The sequence below is a fragment of the Daphnia carinata genome, chromosome 8, assembly GCF_022539665.2.
Source record: "Daphnia carinata strain CSIRO-1 chromosome 8, CSIRO_AGI_Dcar_HiC_V3, whole genome shotgun sequence".
NCBI lineage: Eukaryota > Metazoa > Arthropoda > Branchiopoda > Diplostraca > Daphniidae > Daphnia > Daphnia carinata.
In genome coordinates, this window is record NC_081338.1 from 423,830 (window position 1) to 450,367 (window position 26,538).

Consider the following 26,538-nt stretch of genomic DNA (forward strand, 5'->3'; position numbering starts at 1 on the left):
TCTCTTTCTCAATTTGCTTTTTAATTACGCTCTGTGTCATGTAGTAACGCAAGCCAGTAGCGTGTTACTTTGTTTTTCTAGGCGAGTATCGTTTACTTGTAGAATTAAGTTCTTGCACTCAAATAAAACCAAAAAATTAGAAACATTTAAAATGTATAAAATGAACGATTGCCTTAGATTGCCTCACGTGAAATTAAATCGTCGTGAAAGAGCAATAACAGTATTCACGGCCACATCCTGCATTTCCACGATATGTCCAGATTCGTTTCTCGTTACGTAGAGATGAACCGGTGAGCTTTGTGTAACCATCGAACTCGGTTTATTAATCTAAATGATTATCTGAAAAATTATACTTTATCGCACACACACCTGCAATGCAACGACGAGGTGTTTTCCATTAAGATGCGTGGAACTGCAAATTTGCACCAGGAAAAAGAAGCTGCACAATCCGATCGCCTTCATCGTGTTTACAGCTCAGAAAGATAATCCTTTTATTGGAGTTTATTTTGAATTGTGCCATGTCTGCTGAGGAATAATTAGATGTCAGTCACCAGAAAACAGTGGTCCGTTTTTGTCATGAGATGGACATCTTATCTTCGGCGAAACGTGCTGCGAAACCTTGGAAACGTTTGGCAAAACAAACTTTGTATAAAACGTAAAGAACAGTTCAGAGATTAATGAAACATTTAAAATGTTAGAGTTTTTTTCTTGCCTCTGGTTGGCATTTGATTAAAAAATGCCGATACAAAAATCATACCCTGTTGAATGTGTGAGGCAACGAGGCGTGGTCCGGGCGTATCCTGTTACGATATATGCTTGAAACTTTGTGACCGGAGCAACTAAAAAATACATGGAAAGAACACTAATCCAACGTCGAGAACGATATCAAATTCTCTTTTTTTTTAATTTATTCAGTAAAAGTTGAAGAAAACTTTCGAGTGAACGAAAACGACGGGATTATAACAGTCAATTTTAAATGGATTTGCGGGAAAAAAGGTAAAGAACCGTAATTGAGCGAAGGCCTTTTAAGAGCTCCTTTTTTCTATGATAATGAAGGAAGAGTCAGCCAGCCAACTCGATTCAAATGTTTAGCGGCCATACTGTTGCAGCCGAGTTTGTGGAGGATAAACTTGCTGTTGTGGAGCCTGTTGAGGTTTGGGAGGATACGACGGCTGTTGTGGAGTCTGTGGTGCATAAACTAGAGCAGGAGCTGGAGCCGAATAGGCCTGTGTTTGGTAAGATGAAGTTGGAATTTGGTAAAAAGGAGCTGAGGCTCCGTACGTCTGTTGGGGAGGTCCGTAGCTGAACTTTGGAGTCTTGCCTGTCTTTAGAGCAGCGTATCCGGCCATTGGGTCTCTGAGCTTTATGGGCTTTAGGGCCCTTTGGGGCACCATAACCACCCTTGGGTTTCTTTGCTTTAGAGGCTCCATGAGAATGTTTAGGGGCTTCATGAGATTGAACTGTTGGAAATAAGAAGTAGCTGGTGGACTGTATTGAGGAGCAAGGGGATTGTATTGAGTAGCACGAAGACTATACTGAAGAGCTCGAGAATGGTAGGATTGAGGGGCTGCAGGAGCTGGAGGATTATAGGATTGTGGGGCTGGTTGAAATTGATGAGACTGAGAAGGAAGCGATTAACCCTTTCACTTTACCTTATTTAAGTACTCGACCCCGCCCCAATGCTTTCCGGAAAGTAAAAAAGAATTATGCTCGCTTTTAGCCGATGAATATTTGGGATATTGTCCTATTCATATACACGGCGACAAGATCGGTCTGGGTCTGAGCAGCTTCTGAAGATCATTTGCGTTCTTATTTTAGGCTGAACAACACTACCGGAAAAGTAGAATATCCCTTTTACTTTAACTTATTTAAGTACTCGTAATATAAATTTTAATTTGTGTTGATAGGGAAATGCCAAGATCTGATGTTATGATCGTCACACACCATAACAAGTCCCGTCATGTGCCCCCATCTAGTGTCCCTATTTCCCCTCTCTCGATAGATGGCAGACGAAAGGTAGGCGACAGGTTCGTCTGCTCGCAGTCATACGAGCAGTCTGTTCTCTCGCCGTCTACCGAGTGGTCTAAAGAAGGGGCTCAGCAATACAGCTGGCTTCCCTTTGCGAACCCTAAGTTAACTATGCTGTATTTAATGTATCTTGGCAAATATACTTGTCCGTACATCAATCGGAGTATTTTCACCTTCATCTCCCCATCTATTCGTCACCAACGTTACTTGCTTCTCAAATTCTTGGCCCGTCGTCGGCAACATCCGCAACACTGAGTTATCTTGTCGGTACTTGGAATCGTTGGTGTGTTCAGTTCTTGAACGTCAAGGTTACGTCGAAGGTTTCCGCTGGCTAGCTCAATACATTACCTGAAAATATAAACGTTCGAATCGGGGAGACAATAAACACATCTTTCGTACCCTCTCCTCTTCCAATCTTTTATTATTAAACCAAAAGAAAAAAAAACCAACACGAATCCTATTCGTTCCCCCTTGCACTCGCCTCCTTTTTTCCGATTTCCAACAGATAACGAGATAAACTAAGCAAAATTAATATATCGGCTCTTCAGTTTCTGACCCTTAATGCAATTTCTGTCGATAATTTCAATATATTTTTTTAGTCGTTTGCCGTCATGTGTGATTACTCTTTGTATATTTTGGTCCCGTGGTTTGTTAGCAACTAATTCTGAATTTTGCATGTTATTTTTTTGCTCATTCGAGAACCTTTAGTTAGCAAAATACATCTTGGTTGAGTTTTTAGCTAAATTTGTTCAGTTTAGTGAAGTCAAATGCTGAATATAGAAGCGAGTGGTATCTTTCTATGCCTTCGGTTTGAAAACTCCCAATTTATTGACTTCAGACTTTGATCCTCACCACGAGGACTGCTTTTTACTTAATTGAACGAATGTTATCATTAAGATAACCGCCTTTTTGCTCGCACTATGTTCCCGATCGTATCCTTAATATTGGCGAAACACTCCTCCTCACGTTCCCGACTCATTTTTAGTTTTCCCTTCACTGATACTGCGGATGGAGGCGGATACTCGGCAATTTCATTCACGTTAACGTACAAGTTCACTGGAGACGTATTCACGATACAAAGTCAGATCAACTGACTGTCGTCTGCTAATAGGGTAGGCTAAATGTTTCCAGTGTTACGTAGGGCTAAACAGAAAGCGACTTTACTTTGACTTTTGCCCTTTGCCCTATATTTGAACTCAAATATATGTGGCGCCCATCTTCGTGAGTCCTCCACTAAGGTTTAACTGGAGATCTTCTACGTTGTTTACTCTGGGGGTTTGACATTACATGGTTACACTTATTACCTTTACAATCTGAATTTACGATTTGAGCCTTTTAATTGTAGCTCAAGTACAACATATACATACAACATTTACATGTTTACAATATTGAATTTAAACGTTTACGGTACTGAAGATCCCATTTCCTCGTCTTTTGCATAAACGCATTTATCCTTGGCTGTAACCGTAACACATAGTTTGGTTACCTGGCGAATACATGGTCGCGGGTGGTTACTAGGGCTGGGAATAACTTCGAGCAATTTGCCCAACGGCCACTGTCCACGTAAAGTGTTTGGCTCGATTACAAGCACCATGTCTCCCACGGTAACGTTAGGTCTATTTTCTTGCCATTTTCTTCTTTTGGTCAGGTGGGGAACGCATTCACGTAGTCATCTATTCCAGAAATCGTGGAGGATGGCTTGACTTTGTAAGAACTGTTAGTAGTATCATTCACATTTTCCACGTCGGACAGCAAGACGCAGGTACGGCCGAGCTCCACCGTATAGGAAGTGATTTTGCGTTAGAGGGTCCGGGTCTTCTGGATCCATACTTAGGTGTGTCAACGGCTGGGCATATAAAAGAGCGGCCACTTCAGCGACGACGGTTCGTAACACGTGGTCGGTGACGGGGCAATTACCTATTCTGATCTTCATAGCCCATTATCAAGACTCCCAACCCTCCCCAACCCCCTCCCCCTAAAATGAGGTCCGTGGGGTAGAGAAAAATGCCATTCCATTTGTTGGCAGGCCATTACCATCTGTAGTTTTTCGTGTCGAGTGACAAGTTCTTCTAGCCCTCTCGAAGCTCTTGCTCGGCGGCAACGAAATTGGTTCCATTATCGCTGTACACAACCTTCGGCTTACCTCGCAAGCTGATAAAGCGAGAGAAGCAGAGGAGAAACTCTTCCATGCTGAGTCCTTCGGCTATCTCCAGGTGGACAGCTCGTGTCGTCAGACACGTGAAGAGACTCATGCAGCGTTTTCCATGTCGTCTACCTCTTCCACCAACTCGAACTGTTAAGGGCCCAAAGTCGATCCCCGTGTACGTGAAACGTAGATAGACGAGGTGTTAAACGGTGTACTGGTAGGGACGCCATCAATGGAGGGGTAGACTTCGACGGCGTATGCTTGCAAGGCCAGCATTTATTGATGACCGGATTTCACCACTTTGCGTCCAGAAAGTCTCTAATAATGCGAACGTATATGGGTAATCAATCTTTCGGTCTTTACATGGAGATGTCTAGTGTGGTAATCCCAGATTATCCTTCGTGTTAAAAGCTGAGGCACTGACAGGTATGGGGTGTTTAGTCGCATAGTTTATTGGCCCATAAAGCATACGTCCACCTACTCGCAACTGACCGACATCGTCTAAAAATGGCTTGAAGATGGGGTGCTTGAATTTGAGTGGCAATTCCAGATTCTTGCGTAAGTCGTAGATTTCTTCGGCAAAGATCAATTCTTGAGCACGTTTGATGCATATTACCAGCGACGTTAACATTTCTTCTGTCGTTAGCTCTCCGATCGTGGGTCTTTCGCAACGTTATTATTCCCGAGCGTTTTTAGTAAATCTTTGGCTCCAAGCTATAGGACTCGCTGAAGCTTCAACAGACTAGAAAAACGGGTCACACATCGGTCGATTACGCGATATTCATCTTTCATTTCGATAGCCAAACACGCATCCCGTCCTTAATCTCTTGCTGGCTCCATAATCTCTTCCCAAGTGTACCATTCTGATGGTCCAGATTCAGGAACGGAGGTCCTTTGTGAAAGTTGACCAACTCGTTAACGTCCTTTGGATCGATGCCCCGCCTGCAGAGGTCTGCATGATTTGACTCCCCAGCAACATGACACCGTTGTCAACGACCCATGTTCCGGAGTATTTTACCGATGCGGTTGTTGACTTAACGCTGCTATCACCGTCCTCGATGACGATGTCCACTTCGTTAAACTGAAACCGCCTAATTGAAGAAGGGCTTTCTTTCGGCAGGACCGTTTGACTGCCTCGTCTTCGGAATCGAAAGAGTCGAGGTAGTTGTCATCGTAAAAATTCCGTCGAACACGGTCGACTACTTCTGGAAACTGATCACGATGGTCATCGGCTGTCCTGTTGAGGGCGAATATGCAGGTCGTCGGAGATGATACCGCTCCAATTACGTGACCGGTCACGTGGTACGTCAACAGGTCTGAACCACTGCCAGGCGTCCAATAAACAAATCTGAATGCTGTGTGGTCTTCTTCGGGAACTTTCACCTAGTTAAACATTTTCTCCATGTCCGTTTCGACTGGTATTAGGTGTTGCTGACTCTCGTGCAAAAGTAGCAACAGAGAAAGAAATGAGGATGAGTGATGATGAGATGGATGGATGAATCAGGGATGAAAAGAAAAACGCTGTATTTTCAGGGCTTGGGGAAAAACAAAAGGAAAACGCTTGATTTAACAATGGGGAACTGAGACTGCGACGCAATACTTTACTGTCTGGGTCAGACACAAACGAGACAAAGAGACAACTTGTTCTAGACTACTGTCTGGGTCGGAATTTTTACGAATACTAACTTTATACCGGAGTGGACTGTGCCTAGAAAACGACCTCCATCCCCCAAAACAAAGACAAAGAAACTGAGTTTTCACACACAATAAATGCGTAGGCCCGTGCCCCCTACAGCCCTGCCCGCGAGGGCAGCACCGTAGGTGACAGCGGGACCCACTGTGACAACAAGTGAATAAACAAAGGACGAACTTCAAACGTTTTACAAACCACAAACAAAGCGCGTGTGAGGTTTTCTTCCAGCAGCTTAAAATTTGACGAAATGAAGGCCATCCTTAGTGAGTGGGCAGGTTGTTGTACGCTTTCTTCGGTGCACACAAGATCTGATGGTGATCTTGTGTATTGCACAGCGTACAACGTCGGGGATGGGTACAGTCAGCAATTTTTGTGTGCCCGGCGACGGCGGTTGGAACAAAGCAACCAAAACACCGTCGCTAGGCAAAGAGAAGTTCGAGTCTATCCTGGTTTGTGAGGACCATAAACTCCTCACACTCGGTGATCATCTTTCTGCAGGGGGTCGGTCCCAACACGTGCGACTTCAAAACACATATGATGTTGGGTGTATGGAGCGGGGGGACGAACGTTGGACGGCTGGGAGTGGCGACCGGCGTGGGTGTCGGAGTATCGGGTTCCGTCCCCCGAACTTTACGTAAAAGAGACCCGATGTACTTGCTCATCAGGGTCTCGCGCTCGGCTAGGAATTGAACGTGGACGTTGACTAGATCTTCGGAATATTTTGCGATTTCCTTGTCGATGTCTAGGATGGCCCACTGGTAAGAATACACTTTATCCACGAATTCTTTTTTGGCACTTAACAAGTTATCCACTGTGTCTTTAAGGTTGGCCGCACACTCCTCCTCCCTATCCCGACTTACTTTAAGTTTTTCTTTTACTGATGCTGCGGATGGCAATGGATTCTCGGCCATATTTCATATTGCACGTAGGAGTTCACAGGATCACGTTTCCCTTAGACGAAGTTCGGTCGACTGAATGCTGTCTGCTAGCATGTTAGGCTAAACAGTTTCCAGTTTTTTTTTGTACTAAACAGCAAACGACCTGACTTTTGCCCTTTGCCCTATATTTGAACTTGAATATAGGTGGCGTTAAGCTTAGTGACTTCACCAGAGTTTGAGTTGCGATTTTCCTACGTTGTTTACAGTTGAGTGCTGACATTGTGAATTTACTTGTTTGGTTTAATTTACATTAAAAATTTGTGAGTTTTGAGGGGAGCTATTAATCATAGCTCCATTATAAACAGTATTTACATTTTACAATACTGAAATTGAACGTTTACACTGTGGAAGATTCCTTTTTTTCTTCTTTTGCGTAAACTTCTTGTACCTTTGCCGCAACCATGATACATAATTTGGCCACCGGCCGAATACATTGTTTTGGATTGTTGCTGAGCTTCACCTTTACTACTCGGACGACATTATCCATGGCGCTGGGAATGACCTCAAGCACTTTTCCCATCGGCCACTGCCCACGCAAGTTATTTGGTTCGATTACCAGCACTAAATCTCCCACGGTGACGTTAGGTCTGTTTTCTTGCCATTTTCTCCTTTCTGTTAGGTGTGGAACGTATTTACGTAGCCATCTGTTCCAAAAGTGCTGAAGGATGGCTTGACTTTGCTGAAACTGCTTGTTGGTAACGTTCATGTCTTCCACGTCGGCCAATTGTAGGGGCAAGTATGGCCGAGCTCCACCGTATAGAAAGTGGTTTGGCGTTAACGGATCCGGGTCTTCTGGGTCCACACTAAGATTTGTTAACGGCTGGGCGTTTAACAAAGCTGCCACTTCAGCGATTACGGTTCGTAGTACTTGGTCCGTTACTAGGCAATTACCGATGCTGGTTTTCATTGCTCTTTTGCAGGACTGTACGATTCTTTCCCAAACACCACCAAAGTGGGGTCCGTGGGGTGGAGAAATATGCCACTCAATTTGTTGGCAAGCCATTAACGTCTGAAGTTCTTCGTGTTTAGCAACAAGTTCTTCTAGGGCTTGTCGTAACTCTTGCTCAGCGGCGACAAAGTTTGTCCCATTGTCGCTGTAAACGACCTTGGGTTTTCCACGTAGGCTAACAAAACGGGAGAAGCAGAGTAAGAACTCCTTCATACTGAGCCCGTTGGCCACTTCCAGGTGAACTGCTCGTGTGGTGAAGCACGTGAATAGGCTGACCCAACGTTTTTCATGTCTTCGTCCCCGTCCACCAACTCGTACAGTCAAGGGTCCAAAATAGTCGATCCCTGTGTACGTGAACGCAGGCAGATGGGGTGTTAAACTATGAACTGGTAGTGAAGCCATCAACGGAGGACTAGGTTTCGCCGAAGTCCGTTTGCAAGGCCAGCAGTTGTTGATGACAGATTTTACAACTTTGCGTCCAGAAAGTATCCAAAAGCGTGAACGTAGGTCTGTAATCTTTCTGTCTTGACGTGCATGTGTCTAACGTGGTGATCCCAAATTATCATTTTTGTTAAAGGTTGAGATGCTGGTAGAAATATGGGGTGCTTAGCTGCATAGTTGATCGGCGCTTGAAGTATACATCCGCCAATTCGCATCTGTCCGACTTCATCCAAGAAGGGATGGAAGGTGCGAAGTTTTGATCTGAGTGTGGTAGTTCCAGATTCTTGCGAAGGGCGTAGCATTCTTCAGCAAAGGCCAACTCCTGTGCACGTACGATGCATTTTGTCAGTGACGTTACCATTTCTTCAACCGTTAGCTCTCCGACCATGGGTTTTTCATCACGTAGTTTTGCTCTAGCGTTGTTGGCAAATCTTTTACTCCAGGCCAGCACTCGTTGAAGTTTCAACAGACTGGAAAAACGTGCGACGCATCGGTCGATGACATGGTTCTCATCTTCCGTCCTGACAGATTTACTTCGTCGGCTTTCCACATTAAGCCGACTTGATACTGGTTACTAATACGTTTTACGGAAGATTCTAGGAAGCGTTTTCCACGTAGATCATCCTCAGATAGAACGGGTGGTTCTATTTCTACTTCGCTGGCCTCAAGTTGCCAGAACTTCTTCACCAGCTCATTTAGGTCTTCGGAACGTTCCACGGTGGCCAGATGAGCGATGAACGGGCGTCCGTCTTGTGGCGGGCCCGTTTGTCTACCCAAACACCAGCTAAACGGCGTCTTGAAGGCGATGGGCCAAGTCGTTCCAGCCGGCGGCTTGATGGAAGCTACATGATCATGGGCCTCTGCGACGTCGATTCGTATCAGCACGGTCACGTCCTCTTGTTGCACGGTCGGGACGTCAATACGACGTAGGTGTTTCCATGATTCCAACTGTCGAGGGTCGATCGGCGAATTCGGCGTCACCTTCAAATTGTCGACGGCGTAAGCGTGCTTGACTTCAAACCGGCTTTTACCATCACGAGATTTTAAGGCGAAGTTTACTACGGAAGCCGTAACGTTAGACGTGGCTCCGTCATACGAGGCGACGTTGATGCGTTTGGAAGGCCCAACGATTCCCAACTTTCTTACGAAGTCGCTCCTAATCAGCGTGGTGTCGCTTCCGGTATCAAGGAAACCGAAAGTGTCGACCCATGTTTCGCCAGCTCCAACACGAACCGGTACAATCTTGAAATGTACACGTCGTTTTACGGTTACCAAGTGGGTCAAGGTACCCAGGAATGCTGTTTAAGGTGGCGCTGATGGAGCAGTTGGATCCGCTAGCCTCCTCAATGGGGTGAATTCAGATCCATGAAGCAAGGTGTGGTGACGGGTTCCAGTACAATCAGCGATAGTACAGCTGACGTTCCTGGGACATGCCTTGCGTTCGTGTTTCCCCGTAAGACATACCAGACATCTTCCGGACTTGAATACTTTCTCAGCCCTTTTCGTGGGCGTGAGAGACATGAAGACGGTGCAGGTTGAAAGATGGTGGCTCCTGCCGTCACATACAAAGCATTTCCACCGTTCCGTCTTCTCGGCTTGCATCTTCCCCGATGTTGATCGGTTCCTTGGAGGCATGGTTGCTGAAGATGTTGACGCCGCTACTTTCGAACCTTCCATCGTCGATACGTGTCCAATGGTCGACATGTGTGGGAAGCTGGGTCTCTTGACGGGCTTCCTTTCGTCGAACGTTACACCTTTGGACGTCGACGTGGGTAGAGACTCGAATACATTTTTTCCATGTTGCTTGCTCATGGATTTCAACGTTACCCAGTCGTCCAGGTCTAAAATATTCAGTTCTACTCCTGTCTTTTTACGTTTCTCGTTCCACTTATCGTTGAGGTAAGGCGTTAATTTTGCTTCCAGGGCCATCAAGGTGGTACGGCTGTGTAGCTTATGGGCATACTTCGACTTGGAGAGCATGGCTACTGCACCATGAAGACGGTTTGCGAAAGTCTTGAGGCTGGCAGCATCTAAGCTCTTCAATGGCGGGACCTGTAGAAGGTCGTCGAGGTATGTCTGGTCCATGATCTTAGTTCGGCCGTAGATCACGTCCAAACGTTCCCACACCACACAGTACATTGTTCCATCGGTCAGACATTCACCGATTTCGTTTCGTACCTCTTCGGCTAGCACCTCTAACATAAAAAGAAGAACAGGAGAATCTTCGTACTCTTCATACAAGGCCTGGAATTTGGCCTTGAATCGCGCGTAATTCTTCGGGTTGCCGTCAAATGGCTGGATCTTGAAGTTCGGAGGTTGTAGTCGGCTGCAGCAGCTACTGTGGGGTCGATTGGCTTGACTGTGCGTGTGTGAACGTTCAGACCGGTCATCTTCGTCGTGATCCGTAGGGTCGCAACTAGACGTCATCGTGGCCATCGCCCCTCGCCGCGGGTCTCGTAGAGATGCATCGGCGGCGACCAATCTTCTGCGATGGGGACTGCATCTTCCATCGTACGGAAGGGCGATAGGGTGGAAACGTCTTGACGGGTTGTTAAGACTTGTGATTGCTCGTGAGGTCGCTGATCTTGGATCGTTCGAGGTTGTACTTTCATCTCGTCCATTTCCGATCGGAGACCTTCGATTTTAGCGTTCAACTCCACTTTGACTGTGTCAATCTTCTGGTCTAACCCGTCCAACGTTTGGTGTGCTTCTCTGACTAACGTGTAGTTGGCCGCGATATCTTTGGACGTGACTCTTGAACTATCAATGAGTTTACTCAGCTGTTCACTCATGCTCCTTAACGGCTTATTTAGGGTTTCAGTGATAGAAGTTGTATTTGCTTCCATCTGAGCCCTTGCCGTTTCCAACTTCAATTCCAGCTTTAGCATGTGTGCTTCTTTATCCAACTCCCCTTGGGTTGATTGTTGGAGATGGCTGGCTGGTTTAGCGTTGGTACGCCTCTTTTCGGATAACGTGGTACTGCATGTGATGGTGATGCTACTGCATGGTCCGAAGCTGATGTCCCAATCGAGCTGACGGATGGATTCAAGGAAGTGGCGTAGCGACTTGCGAATTTGATAATTTCAACGTGATCAGTTTCGAAGTCTACTTCCCACTTGTCACATGCTTGACGTTGTTGCTCAGTCAGGCCGGATATACTTTCTGCATACTGGTTGTGAATTGCTTTGACTTCTTCGTATATACGAATCAATTCGTCACGCCATGCGGTTAATTGTAACTTCTTCAATCTGATGGCTCCCATCTTGTGGTCTTCCACTGCCTTTCTGAGTTGTGTCGTTAACTTCGTGTGGGCCGCCTTTCTCTTCCCACGTTTCTTCTTAAGATCGTTTTCGGGAAGTAATGGCCGTTCACTCTTCTGCCGTTCAGGTTTCGATTCGTCTACCTTCGGGTTGGGGCCGTGTTCCCAAATGTGGCCAATTTCCATATTTTCGGCTTTGGGTACGGCTTCACTCATGACGTAGAAACGTTATTTTAGGCTGATAGAGTCACACGTTAACGGATGTCGATGATTCACGTAGATACACCGATCTTTTAGTCAGATGGCAAACGCGTGGTGGACAGGTGGGTACCTTCAGGCTGGCGTGGACGTCTGCCAAAGGTTTACAGGGAGAATACCCGACAATTTACAAATCAAGCGAGGGTTTTACTAACAAGGACGGGAAATGCACGTGTTCGTCAAATCCCGGGTTTCGTCACCATTTTTTGCTGAATCTCGTGCAAAAGTAGCAACAGAGAGAGAAATGAGGATGAGTGATGATGAGATGGATGGATGAATCAGGGATGAAAAGAAAAACGCTGTATTTTCAGGGCTTGGGGAAAAACAAAAGGAAAACGCTTGATTTAAGAATGGGGAACTGAGACGCAATACTTTACTGTCTGGGTCAGACACAAACGAGACAAAGAGACAACTTGTTCTAGACTACTGTCAGGGTCGGAATTTTTACGAATACTAATTTAATACTGGAGTGGACTGTGCCTAGAAAACGACCTCCATCCCCCAAAACAAAGACAAAGAAACTGAGTTTTCACACACAATAAATGCGTAGGCTCGTGCCCCCTACAGCCCTGCCCGCGAGGGCAGCACCGTAGGTGACATTAGGTTAAGGTGGAAGCAGAGAAGCCCCCCCCCCAGCAAGCTAACGAGTAAGTTAGGTCCCCGAAGCAAGTTTTATCGACGTGCCCCCAAACTCTGCAGCTCCATACGATTCGACCTTTGGTTGATGAGTTAGAAGGGCTCATGACCCCATGGGGTCGTAGCTACCACGTTTTGTAGGTCTCCTTCCGTGCCTCTTCAGTCTTGACGATTCTGGCGTGTCCAGGCAAATGTACTCCTTTACCCCTTCATCGCAGTTTTGGGCGAAATCAGCGTCTGGATGAAAACAGCGTAAAATAGCGTAGAGCCTCTTCACTGCAGACGACCGATTGGTTGGTTGGTAGACGACTGCAACAGCCACCGTGAGGACGATTGACGTTACCGTGATTATGTGAACGTTCCGAGCGCGCGTCTTCATCGTGATCCGTAGGGTCGCCACTGGGAGACGTCGTGACCGAAGTCCCTCGCCGCGGGTTCCGTAGAGATACATCGTTGGCGGCCAGTTTTCTACGATACCGGATTGCATCCTCGATCGTCCTGAAAGGGGACAGGGTTGAGACGTCTGGACGAGTTGTTAAGGCCTGCGATCGCTCGGGAAGCCGTTCATCTTGAAACAGTCGAGGTTGAACCATCTTAACTTCCACCTCTGTTCGAAGGTCTTCGAGTTTGGTGTTCAATTCCACCTTGACTGCGCCAATCTTCTGACCCAAACCGTCCAAGGTTCGATGTGCTTCCCTAACTAACGTGTTAACGTGTACTTAACTCCTGAACTCGATATTTTACTTAGCTGTTCACTCATACTCCTTAACACCTTATTTGGGGTCTCCGTGGCGGAAGCTGTATTTTCTTCCATCTGAGCCCTTGCAGATTCCAACTTCAACTCCAGCTTCAGCATCTGGGCTTCAGTCTCTAAGTCCCCATGGCTTGATGGTTGAAAAAGGCCGGTTGGTTTCACGTTGGAAGACCTCTTTTCGGATAACGTGTTACTGCTCGTGATATCTGAGGCTGATGTCCTGATTGAATTGATGGAAGAGTTTGGGGAAGTGGCGTAACGACTTGCAAATTTGATCATTTCCCTATAATCAGTTTCGAAATCTACTTCCCATTTGTCATATGCTTGATGCTGCTGATCAGTTAGGCCGCATGTGCTTTCGGTATATTTTAGATGTATTCTTCTGTGTTGATCCAGTTTAGGGAAAACGCAGTGGCATGGGCTTCTCACGTTAAAGCGATGTTTAGTCGATTCCAACTTAAGATCTCAAAGCAAACTTTTTCCTGTTTCTTGTAGCAGGTTCAGGGTTCAGGTTAGGGATTCAATCTGCAAAAACTATTGTGTGTCGGATGGATAAACTGCCTTTCGGTGCGACGTTTTCGCCTTTTATTGCTATCCACACCACTCGTCAAGCCGTTATAGATGCGGAGGTGGGATGAGAAGCCGTCGACGCTGTTAATAAAAGGATGTACAGTATTTTGCACAAAAATCTGTCAGGTAAAGTCCAAAATTTTTAATATATATATCTAGATATCTTTTTGCTGTTTTGGCGCTAGGGGCATATAAAGCTTACTTTGACACCTATGCTTTCTGCAAGCCACACATCCGCGGATTACTATACGGCATAGCACACGGTTTTATATGTATTTCAAAACGTCAAATGTCAAAAATATAGAGGTTTACTTTTGATATTCTTACTTTTGTAATTTTCTACTGCTTCGAATACCTGAAACAATAGAAAATGATAAATTAAGACAAAACTTTAATAAAAAATTCAACACCTTTACTTCTGCACAATTTATTGGTATCCAATATTATATTTTCACATATACACTTCACACAAAATTTATTTTTGACGTTTGAGGTTTGACGTTTTGAAATACAGATAAAACCGTCTGCTATGCCGTGTAGTAATCCACGGATGTGTGGCTCGCAGAAAGCATAGCTGTCAAGGTAGCTTTATATGCCCCCTAGCGCCTAAACAGCAAAAAAAAATTTAGATAAATATATTGAAAACCTTGGGCCTTACCTGACAGATTTTTGTGCAACATACTGTACGTCAACGACTATTTGGAATCCGCCGAATTACTTAAGTCAAAGCTCTGAAAAGGGCTTTAGCTGCGGCCGATTTACACTTCCAAGATTGAATCTCTAACTCAGCTGAGTTCGCTCGAAATATGCATGAGGGAAAAGAGCCGACGCTTTAGAAAGTGCGTCAGATTTCCTATTGACAGACAGCGGGAGTGAAAAAGTGCTTGTTGTCGTACGGAACGTGCGAGCTGACACATTGGGGTTCCGACTTTGCAATCTTGAGGACAAGGATTATACTCGCTTGAGTTCACCAGTAAGTTTGCGTCCATCTTTGACTACCTGGGGATCCCCGCGCCATTTATAGTAAAGGCGAATATACGGCTCAGGGAACTGGAGTTGGCTGAAATCTGAAGTGTTGTGATCCTGCAGACGAAAATGATCGTATTTGGTGGGAATCTTGGCTTCTGTCGATGCAGGAGCTCGCCCATGTCTCCATCTACCGTTGTTTGTTCCCCCGAACAATCTGAGATCGAGTATTCTCAATTGCAGGTGTTCGGTGACGCTTCAGAAGAGGCCTATGGTACGGTTGTACCTTCGCAACACCTATCTTTCCGGGCGGATCCAAGTACGAATTGTAAAAGCCAGTAGCAAGCTAGCGCCTAAGAAGACGCTATCCGTACCGAAGCTAGAGTTGAATGCAGCTCTATTTAGTGCACGGGTTGCCACGGCCATCCAGAACTGTCTCCGGTTTCCGATCCAATGAAGATTCTACTAAACGGACAGTACCGCCGTACGCAATTGGATTCAAGCCACGGCGCCCTTCTATCATATCTTCATCTTCAACAGGATCGGAGAAACTCAGACTCTGCCTGAAACGGAAGAACGGCGCTTTATTCCCATGCGTATTAATCCTGCAGATGCAGCTACGAGGTCTGCCATAGAGGAAGAAGGATTTCCTAAATGCTGGAGAGACGGCCCCGGATTTCTCCTTAAGGATGAGTAGGATTGGCCACAAGATTTACCATGGATGGCCTCCACCATGGAACTAAAGCAAATTAAACAATATCACCTACAAACAGCTACCGAACCATTTGACTGGCAGAATCCCGCTTGGACAAATTCAACCTTTCTTCTTTTCTAAGCCTGGAAGGCACTGCCATGATGTTTGTTAAGCGGTGCCAGACGGAATATTTCTTCGATGAGATTCAGCATCTTCAACGAGGAAAGGCTCTCCCGCAGTCCTAACATCTTTTGGCCCCGATCCTGTCTTTCGTCTTGATTCTTATTCTCCTCCTTTTTCGCATGTAGCCATCGACAACTTCGGTGCCATGGAAACGAGTCCGTGATGAAACAGAGTTTTCAAACGGTATGGGGCCCTGTTCATGTGTTTGGTGACCTGTGCGATTCACCTGGAGTTGGCCGAGTCGCTGTCATCAGAAGATTTTCTTCTCGTTTTCGGGCGCTTCATTGCATTTTTCATCAAGCCCATCTCTATTCACTCCGACAACAGTACAAACTTTGCAGAGCCGAACGTGAGTTAAAGGAACTCGTCAAGTACTTCAAGGACGACGACATGTTACGCAAATTCAGGCTCGAAAAGGTAATCGTTTGGTATTTCCAACCGCCCCGTACGCCACAGTTTGGTGGAGCCCATGAGAGCTTACTTCGCTCCACGAAGAGAGCTCTGTATAGAGCATTGGACTTAGGAAAGGGAGCTCTCCGTTACCCCACCGACGAAGTATTCCATACTTTGTTAGCAGAAATAGCAGGGTTGCTGAATGTGCGTCCCCTGACTTATACCAGTTCCGATCCGGTGGATTTTCGACCTCGAACAGTTTTCTTAATCGTCCACCAACAGCAGATTTGTTGCCCAGCTCCTTCAACGACGTTCTACCCAGAGAACGTTTTCGCTATGTCGGACGAATGGCCCAACTCTTTTGGGATCTATGGACAAATGGTCACATAATGTGTACCCGGGTGACGATGGGCTCGTCCGTGTCGTCAAGATTCAAGCCAAAAACGGAGTTCACACGTGAGCCACCCATCGCTTGTGTCTACTGGAACAAGCCACATCAGCGGTCACAGATCCGAAGGAACCTGCCTCTACCGCTCAGATAACCACAAGGCAAACTGAGCTCGGTTCCTATTGGAGATGTTTTCTGGGCCTACGAAGGATGCATCCGTCTTTTTCTGTTGGAACGTAGCCGGATTCGGTGGAGAATGTTACGGCGCAAAGGACCGCCTATATTTTCACATCTGGCAGCATTCATTACCATTGTCAAAGTCCTTGCGCCAATTATTGTCTTACCAATCCTTTCTGTATTGTTTCCTTCTGACTTCTGTCACTTTCACTCAAACTTTCGCTGCCTGACGTTTGTTACTGGTTTAGTTGGTCAAACCTACAGTTACGCTATTTTCAGTGATTGGGAAGTGTTTTCTTCTTCATCTAAAGTAATCTGCACTTACCTGTGCTGGTTATCTTCTTGTGAATTCAGCTATTTTCACACTTGGTAATTTATCTTGCTACAGTTATTATGAGCAAATCTCCTACCCTTATTCTTTGCCAAGCTTGCCCAATTCTATATGAATATATAGTCATATGCCATTCATATATGAAATTCAAACATAGAGTGTTCAAACTTTATACTTTGCAACTAAACTGGTAAGTAAATTGATCTTGTAAATTTCATTGAAATGAGGGAGTTAGGAAAATATATTTTATTTAGCACACGAAATACTCAAAATGAGCATTACATATGATAGGACTCTTATCTCAAATAATTCATTTTCTTAAAAAATTTACAAACCATACTTATGTTGGAAATTATACAAAAATTTGCCTAATTGGTTTACTTACTTTTGACGGATCGAGGGTCTAACTTTATTTCGACTTTATCTTTAGGTTTTTTCAATTCTTTTTGGGATCTGTTGTCGAAAAAAACTTAAGTATTTTTCTACGTTTCTATTGTATTGTTCGAAAATAATGTTTTTAACAGGTATAGTACAGTCCAATTGAAAGGACGTCCGACTGTGATGGGGGGGACACGATTTTGGTACCAGCAACAGCCACATTTTTTAAATCATATTATTACGCGGTCCAAAAGAGGTACATTTCGTGACGGTGGCGTTGGCTATAAGTCTCCTCAGTTAGGCCACACCCTCCTCATCTGAAAACAAGCTTCATTCGACATAGGCCTTAAAATGGAGAGTTGTCTAATCATCCTTGTACACCATGGTATAAGTGAGCGTAAGACAATGCGTAAAATAGAATAATGGTGTATTAAACCCGGTAAACGGCATGTGTTGTGAACATGTAATTGGCCAAACGAAATCGGAACGGATGAGAATAGCGCTTATAAATTACTAATCAATTACTTGGGGGTCCTACTAGGGCGTACACGAATATGAAGCAACTCAGGCATGTACTGGTATATTACTTAGGAGGGGGAGGGGACTTGCTCTTCAGCTTGCGAGGATGAGGTAGTGGGCTCGACGAAATTGCTGAAGAAATCTAAGTCGACACACGGAATTAAAAGAACATTAACATGGGCACGCGGAACTTCACAGAACGTGACCAACTAACACAAGATAGGCTCTCCGACCGACCGATTGACCCTTGGGAGTTACAGATGACTTTTTATACATTAGCCATCAACCGTAGCGACCACACGGGACAGTTTTAAAGTATGCCCGGGCGGCATCGGACAGCATCGGGTGATTTTGGGCGTAATGAGAGGTTTAGTGGCGAAATTCGGGCGGTATCGAACGAATTTGGATGATCACTAAAAATTGCTCGTACGGGCTTAAGCCATTTCGTTCAATTCCCGACAAACAGATATAAATCTATTTTTAGCGCCGGCAAGTGTGGACCGTTTTGGCCGGCTTTTGACAAACGTGAAGGTTCCTATTTTTAGCGGACTTGTCGAGGCATGTTCACATTACTTGCTATATTCTTAAGAAAGTTTTAACTAAGTCAGTTATTGAAGACTTTTTAATTTAAAAGGGCTACAACTATAAGGTTCTAGTGTATTTGAGAAAGGAAGGCAAGAAGGTGCTTTACTTAACGATTCGTTACACCTGTATGCGTAGAAGGCAAAAGAAGAAAAATAGGCAAATAATTTCTTAGAGGCTATACAGTAACAGACTGAAATTGACAAATTAGAAAAACATATCCCACCGTGATTTTTGGAATTTCTGTGCCGTCGGTTGTTAGCACCGTTTCCATTCGATATCAATAATGTGCTGTTTGAAATGGGTGGCATGTAATTTCCAGATGTGAAAGTCAGATGAATTATCATTTTTCCTGCAACCTACATAATAAACAACGAAAAAAAATTTAAATCCAAACATAAAAACAGAATATATATGTTTTAATCGTTTATACTACTACTATTATTCGTTTTTAACTCATTTTTCTTACTGCTACATAAATTCTTGTGATTGCCATCTATTAAAGGTGGAAAATCACACAATGAGGATGCCGAACGCCTATCTGGTGTGCCTTGTTCAATTAAACAAAATAAGTCTAAAACTATAAGTGGAACTACTGGGAATACTGATAGAAAAGATTTTTTTGTTTTCGTTATTATGTAATTTCACTTAGTAATTACCTATAGAAGACGAAAGAGACAAAGAAGATGGAGGAGGGAGGAGGTAGTGGGGACACCTCTTCGGAACCATCAGTGCTCCTACCTCCTTTATCCTTTTCTTAATCGGTCGTCAAAATGTCTTCCATCTCTAAAGCCTTTTTTCATTACGCCTTGCTTCTTGGTATGTATCTAAACGACAAATTGTATTGGGAAAATCATGAATAATTGAAAATAGGTTCGCTATGTAATCTAAACAGCAAACCCGTACCGAAGCCTTTCCTAACACGGGCAGGGTGCTTTTCTCATTCTTCCTTATCTGGCTCTTATGCTAATTCTATGAACTCTGTTAAGTCCTTGCCTTTGGAGGGGCCACCAATAGACTTCTCCGTCAAACCACGATATGAGTACCGTTGCAACCCATGTACCTTCGGTGCCTTCCAAAAAAAGAACAATTCCTCTAAAAAAACAAACATTTGCATTTTGAACTGGAAAAAGTATACCTACGTAATAACATTTCGTACATACGTTTTTTAATCAGATACAATCTTCAGAAATTATCATGTAAAAAGGAAATATCTCATATGTACAAATTGAATAAAAATTTTTAAAATGTGTAAATATTTCTCGCACTTTGGGGAAACTAAATAATCTTATTGCGTAAAGCGAGATTAAGCGTGTTCTTCCATGGCAATTGGAAAAACTGCAAAAGAATTTCCAATATAAATCCCATTTCCTTTAAAAGTTTGCAGCCTTACTGCTTTAAATTCGAAATCATTCAAACGCCATGATTTTTACCTTAAGGATAAGAAAACAGATCAATTTTAGGGCGAAATTTTCTCCCCACAATGATATCCCCTTCCTGGTTTCTTATTATATTGTCGATCAAGGCAAGAGACAAAACTTTAAAAGAGACACAGTTATCCGGTGTCTTGCAGCTAAGAAACCAGGGGCCCAGCCGCATTTCTTTATATTGTATGGTTAGCTTAATTTTGGTACAGGTCCGCTATTATGTTGTACTTGAAAGCAACGGTGACGGAGATCGAACTCCAGTTTCTGAGGTATTGAATTTACATGTACAATTTCAAGTAGGCACTTCATTATTTGTTGTAAAGTTTGATTAGATTTACGCAAAAGTTTTTTTTTTATTTTTGAAAATAATTTTCAAATGGATAAGCCGGAAAGATTGGTAATGATGCAAAGCGCAACACATCGTCGCACAGGTGTAGCAAATTATAAATATTAAAAGACACAAAATGCGCTCCATAAATTTCTTTACATTCATTAACGAATAAATGTAGAAGTTGCCTAGCATATTCATTATGCATCAGGCACAAATTTTTTTATGAAAGAATCCGCACGGCGACATGGAAAAGAGGAAGCTGTTGAAGCATTGGATTGGCAAAATACCAGCAAGAACAGCAGGGACGACATAACTGTTGAAAATTTGAATTCCATGGCCTTCCATCAATCTATAAATTTTTTAAATCTAGCCTTTCTAGCGAATTCCCTAGGTATATATTCTCTTGCTGTTTCTAATGATAGCTAATGGCTTCTAGCAAAGTTCTAGACAGCCTATTTTCCAGTGGACCAGCAATCCAAGTCAGTAGCATTTTCCCAGTTACACCTAAATCTATTAAATGCATCGGATCATTCGGGAAATCAAAAACGATGTCAATATCAATATTTTTCAAAATTTAATCACCATTGTGATGATCTTCGTGAATGCGGTTGCGAAAAGAAAAGGTCGAAGAGCTGAACCATTTTCCAAAAAAACCACCCTTTTTTCATTATCGTCCTGTTGGATGCACTTTGAACACCCAAAATACGCCGTGTGACCTTTAATATTTAATACATATGAACGAGCAGGTGTGTCTCATATAAAAGATGATACGCTAAAGCTATGATGACGGCCCTTTACTGAAAATCCACTTTCCTTAAGATTTCCTGTTTCGGCAACAAAATCAGCAAAATAGTCATGACAGAAAAGAGGCTTTGCACTGCCATGGTTAAGACCAATCAAAAACATACTAAAAATTGCCTTCATACCGTCTTCAATTTCACTTCCATTTAAATATTCATACCCTAAGCAACTGACAAAATTCTTCCTCTGTATCACCACTATTATCACTAAAGTTACCGACATAAGAAGAACTACTTGAATATACAGCATCTAAATCTGCATCATCATTAAGTTCCCGGATGTATTCCATATCTTCTCGTATTCGTTTCATCTAATATTTAGGACTATATGGTCGATAACGTGAGTTCATTTTAATATAATACGACTATATTAAAATAATTCTAACAAAAGCTTGATTTGCTAAAACCTTCTCTTTAATTGAAAGCAGTTTGACAAAATCGTACTGAACTTAGGCATCAATAATGTACAGAAGTATTAAAAATAACAAAAGACCTAACTGTGATAAGGCATAGGAGTCGAAAACAAAAATCAATTAGAAAGTGACAAGAAATAATGAAAGCGTTAAAGCGGCCTGACGAAACCGTTTAAAAAATGGTTTGGCAAATCAACCTATCAACACCGACGAGAAAAGAATAAAAATTAATTTCACATAAGCGGAGATCAATTGTAAAAAAGAGTGGTAAGAAGGAGCATTTTGAAGCGGTTTAAAGAAACAGTAGAAATATCGTTTGGAAAACCACCCTACCAGCACCCACAATAAATGAGAAAAGAAAGTAATTATTGATCTTGTATAAGCAAAGATCAATGGCCAAAAAAAAGTGGTAAGAAACAGCAAACATTTGATGCAATCGGAAAAAAAACAGTTTTTAATTCGTTTGGCAAAGCAACCCGTGAATGCAAAAAGAAAAGAAATTAATCTAACCCCGCATAAGCAAAGATCATTTGCCAAAAGAGTGATAAAAAAAGCAAAAGCTTTCAAGCGCCCTGAAGAACTGTTAAAAAATTCGTTGGTCAAAGAGCCCTACCAACACTCGATAAGAAAAAGAAATTTAATTAATGAATAAGACCCAAAAAATTTAGAATTAACAAAAGCACTAAAACCACCCGAGGAAACAATTTAAAAAATTACCAGGCAAAGCCCCCTGCGAAAACCGGCAAAGATGAAAAAGGAAAGAAAAAATTTAATTATTAAGGCATAAGCAAAACAATAAGAAGAATGAACAAAAGCATTAAGTGGCGTGAAGAAACAAAGCAATTCATTGTATTTGAAAAAGTAACACACCCTATAATTTCCAGAATAATTAAATAACTATCGAAAGTATTTGTAATCCTAGTCGGCCTATGTCCCGACTAAGATATCTATCTAACAGAAGGTCCACTGACTTGGGTCAGACAATTTGTTTCACGACAACACTGTGAAAACAATCCGGATGTCTGTGCTCATTGAGGTGACAAGTCTCAATGCCCTTAAACTTAAATTAACAATGCCATCACTCGGACCGTTGCCTATCCGTCACGAGATTGATACACTGTGTCCGGGATCGGCCCAGCACTAGTGAACTAAAAAATGCATTTACGGCCTACGATCCTATTTTAATAATCCACAATATGAAGGCGTCTCAGTAGGAACCATAAACGCAGATGGGAAGGAACAGAGCGGGCAGCTGAGCAGGTACAGAGCGGGCCGCTGAAAAGGATCGACAGATGCAGTTAGGCAGGGAAAGCAATCCGGATCGACACAGTAAACACAAAATCGGAAGACGGCAGTAGCCCACACACTACCAGTTGTTAACGAGATGAATTTCAAAAACACCAAGTTCACTTAATGTGACACCGAAAACTCCAGACACAACACATACACAGCACCGACAATAACCTACACCATCTAGAAACTAAACACTGCCTGGCTGAAATGCTGAATCCGCACGCGAAAATTGGGAAATCGAAACTCCCATTCTTTACCATCTCATTAGTCTTTCCCTAAACACCGGTGAATGGTTTCTTCTCAAAAATCCTTTTATAAAATAATTTTCATCACTGAAGCAGTTTTTTACACAAATGTAGTTTAAATGTTACTGTAAGTTTTTATAGCAAGTTTCGAATAATGATTGCAAATTATTTAATAAATAGTTGATAAAATATGGTAACCATTGGGTTCTTGTTTGTTTATGTTAGCTGCTAGAGTTGTGTGACTGCTAGTTTGGGAAATGGGCCTTGACTACAAGTCCAAATGTCGGAGAATGCCGACTCATTGTAAAGTAGTGGGCTTGGGAGTCGATGATCCCAGCATATTGCTACTGGCGGGGATTATCCGCACAAAATCGAGTTAATTTGGACTGTATCCTTGCTGGAACCGTTATCAGGTTCCAGCAAGGAATTTCCATCGGACAGCGACAGGACAAGCAAATGATAGAAGACAAGCTTAAATGGATGATTACCAGCAGGAAATGAAGAGCCGACTCCGGGGGCTTAGGCGAAAAATAGTGCGTGTATTAATCAGCTGGAACCGGGCTTTTTATACCCCGACATACAAAAACACCGTTGACGAACTTATGTAATACACAGACATAATTTTAAACGTTGGAGCAGACGACGTCGTCTTCCTCCTACTTTCAGCCGCGGAATCCGTCTCCACCTCCAGGCTCCATCTCCCTTTGACCGACCCTTGGTCGGTCTCTCCTCCGGCTACATCCTCCTTTCCCTGGGCTAAGACTGGCTCCAGCCCCGATGGTTTTTATTATCCACTTTTGCTTCTTCTCGATAGGGAACGCTCTACTTATGTGTAAAAGCAGTCAGCAATTTCAATAATATTCGATCGGCTATCGGCATTCTGAGCCAACGTTCGCCGGCCCTTATCCTGTTAAGTTCCTTTAGGTTTTTAGTCTATGCCGTCTGACGGCATGCCTTCGTCAACGGCCAGGAAAACCTGACTAGTTCTCGCCTTGTAATGGAAATACCCCGGCTACCGTCTCGTCGGTTCCGAGTGCCCGTGTTTCTTTTGCCTTCCTGCTTTTCCCCTCACCGTCCCCTCTGGACGGTTCGGACGTCGGAATTTCCGACAGCTAGAGTTGTGTGCTGTTAGAGAAGACTCGTTATCTGTATTCGTGAGTATGTTGTCTTATGATATTCTAATGTAATAGTATTTGAAGTTATAGTAAAAAAATCGAAAGCACAACGTTCAAAATCCAGTTGAGCAGTAAAAATGTCATTTGGCTTTCTCAATTAGGAGAATGATGACTTCTATGGGTATGTTCTTAGAAACCTTTTTGTGTCACGATTTCTAAATGTAACTCCATTTCTAGTTCGAATATAACCTCAGTTTTCCATGATTTGGATGTCAACAATCGAGTTCAAAATCATTGGTGTACACAAAACTTAAACAGTATAAAGCTTGGCCACATATATGGAGAACAAGCAGTACAAATAAAAATTAGATAGGAGTATTTGCTTGGTACTTACAGTGGACGCAATGATACAAGTAGTTAATTTTATATACATATAAACATTTTGTTTATCCATTTCTCTATCGTTAGGAAAAAAATTATTTTAGGACCATTATTTTGGGGCAAAATGGTATTTTTACCAAAAGCCTGTTTTGGGGGTTGGTTGGGAGAGCAGATGCGCTTGAAGTGGAACAGCAGTGGGTGAGGTTGAAGGCGGAGCTCCAAAAAGCGAGGAAACGAAAAAATTAATGCTATAAAAATAGAGCTACACTAATTTGTAAAAAAAATTACCTGTTATTAAATTTATTGTTGTAAACAAATTTCTTTTCAGTCTTTAACGTTTCTTACGTCACCTAAAAGTTTTTTTCACAGATCCTCAGCAACCAATAATTGATTTTAGTAATCGATATCCTAAGCCCGGCGCCTTCATTTTTTCACTATCTGTTTATAAGGCATTTCTTATGCTATAAGGAAAATAATTCATTTACATCTGAATAACAAATAAAACTTGTCTAAAATAAAGAGTTTATTTAGTAGTATCCTACTGATTTATTACAATTTTTAAAATGTATCTTATAATTATAAGCTGTGGCTGGCCTACATCACTCATCCTGGTGTTCCAATTCACCCAACACCACAGGCTCCTCTCTCAAATTTTTCAAAACTTTAAAATCTATAAAAGGTACATAATTTCTTCTAAAAATCTGAAAAACACGGTAAACGAAGAAACAGGAAATATATTAACACAATAAAAAAAATCGAGTAATTTACATCGAAGTTATGGCGGAAAACAAAACGTGCCCCAATTCACCCCGCCCTCCCCTACCCTAGACTGTCAAGCACTCGGCCGGAAGCCGGAATTACTGATTTTCTTCTTCCACCGTCTCCATTATAGCCACCCTTTTGATCTTTCTTACGGCTTGTTGGGCTGCTTTGCGCTGGATTCTCCCTGCTCTGGTAGGCATTTCCTCGGTGATTGGAATCGGGTTCGATGACACGGACTTAGATGGATCTTGAATTGTAAACACCGACGAACTTGTAGCTGGGGCTTCAATAGCGTTTAGTTTTTTTGATTCTGACACTATCAATGTTTCCGCCGGCTCAAACACTTCCAGCGGGTAGAGCTTGTTAATGGGACGATTGGTTCTTCCCTGTTCCGTCCGTATTTCAGCCGAACGTACCATACCATCCGCTCCTCGGTTAAGTCGTTCCACTACTGCTAGCTTCCACTCTGATTTTTACCTTCTTGATGAATTTGCATGACATCACCAATCTTGATCACTTCTTTGAGGGTTCCTTTAGTTGCTTGCTGGTGTTCTCGCAGTGACGGGAGATAGAAGGTGCTCCATCTGCGCCAGAAAGCAATTAAAACATTTCGCGTTCGAAGGTAGGCTTTGGATAGAATCAGGGGTTCCGTAGCTCGCCCATAGGTTGGATCTTCTAACTCCTCATCTGCTGCATAATGAGACGGTAGTGTCATCATTCGCCGACCGTAGAGTAGATGGGCAGGGGTAGGCGGCTCAAAGCTTATGATGTCAGTTGGAACGCGCATTAAAGGCCGATCGTTTAATATCGCCTCTATCTGCGCAAAAACGGTTTGCATTTGTACAAGAGTCAGTCTCGTCCGACCAACCATTTTTCGTAGGGAATTTTTCGTGAGCGCAATCAGTCGCTCCCACCAGCCTCCATACCACGGTGCTCGTTTGGGGATGAATTTCCATGTAATTCTCATGTTGGCCAACTCCTTTGCCACGTCAGGGTGCTTAAAGAACTCGTTCAGAATATTTGAGGAGCTGACAAATGTTGACGCATTGTCAGAATAAATAACACGGGGAATGGAATGATGGCTCGTAAAGCGACGCATCGCACCGATGAAGGCCCCGCTCGTCATGTTTTCCACCACTTCCAAATGAATAGCCCTCGATACTCCACAAGTAAATAATAAAATGTATACCGACTTCTCTTCTTACTTGACACGAATGGGAATTGCTCCGGTGTAATCTATGCCGGTTACTTCAAAGGGGTAAGACTAGCGGACTCGGTCTGCCGGAAGGGGCGCTGGATCTGGAAGCTTGTACGATGGCCCTCGGTCTCTTCTGCATTTAACGCAACTTTGACAGATTCTCTTGACTTGTGCTCTCGCCGATGGGATCCAATAACGTTGGGTAATTTGAGCTAAAGTCGATTCAGTGCCATAATGGAACATTTTTTGATGAATTGAAGTGATGATAAGTCGGGCTAGGGAAGAGTTCT

The 26,538-nt window shown here is 43.3% G+C and overlaps 2 protein-coding genes across 2 annotated transcripts; both read right to left on the minus strand.

Moving 5' to 3' along the window:
• Positions 1–7,142: 7,142 nt before the first annotated feature.
• On the minus strand, positions 7,143–10,622 carry LOC130688067 (uncharacterized). The gene is made up of 3 exons (XM_057511060.1): positions 10,023–10,622; positions 8,395–8,517; positions 7,143–8,294 (listed from the first exon to the last, which is right to left on the minus strand). Exons 1-3 carry the CDS (start codon positions 10,620–10,622, stop codon positions 7,143–7,145), a joined length of 1,875 nt encoding a protein of 624 aa, XP_057367043.1.
• A 4,413-nt stretch (positions 10,623–15,035) lies between these two features.
• On the minus strand, positions 15,036–26,176 carry LOC130688068 (uncharacterized). The gene is made up of 3 exons (XM_057511061.1): positions 25,528–26,176; positions 25,150–25,333; positions 15,036–15,201 (listed from the first exon to the last, which is right to left on the minus strand). Exons 1-3 carry the CDS (start codon positions 26,174–26,176, stop codon positions 15,036–15,038), a joined length of 999 nt encoding a protein of 332 aa, XP_057367044.1.
• Between the last annotated feature and the right edge of the window lie 362 nt (positions 26,177–26,538).

Bases quoted from the DNA above. Each gene is read 5' to 3' on its own strand.
- LOC130688067 (XM_057511060.1), bottom strand. From the start codon at position 10,622: ATGACGTCTAGTTGCGACCCTACGGATCACGACGAAGATGACCGGTCT. The intron at 8,518-10,022 runs GTAACGTTGAAA...GTACGTGCACAG, and splicing joins TTTTAGACCTGGACGACTGG to GAGTTGGCCTTTGCTGAAGA. The intron at 8,295-8,394 runs GTATACTTCAAG...TCACCACGTTAG, and splicing joins ACAGATGCGAATTGGCGGAT to ACACATGCACGTCAAGACAG.
- LOC130688068 (XM_057511061.1), bottom strand. From the start codon at position 26,176: ATGACGAGCGGGGCCTTCATCGGTGCGATGCGTCGCTTTACGAGCCAT. The intron at 25,334-25,527 runs GTAAAAATCAGA...ACGCTATTGAAG, and splicing joins CATGCAAATTCATCAAGAAG to CCCCAGCTACAAGTTCGTCG. The intron at 15,202-25,149 runs GTAATTCCGGCT...CTTCCGTTTCAG, and splicing joins ACGGTGGAAGAAGAAAATCA to GCAGAGTCTGAGTTTCTCCG.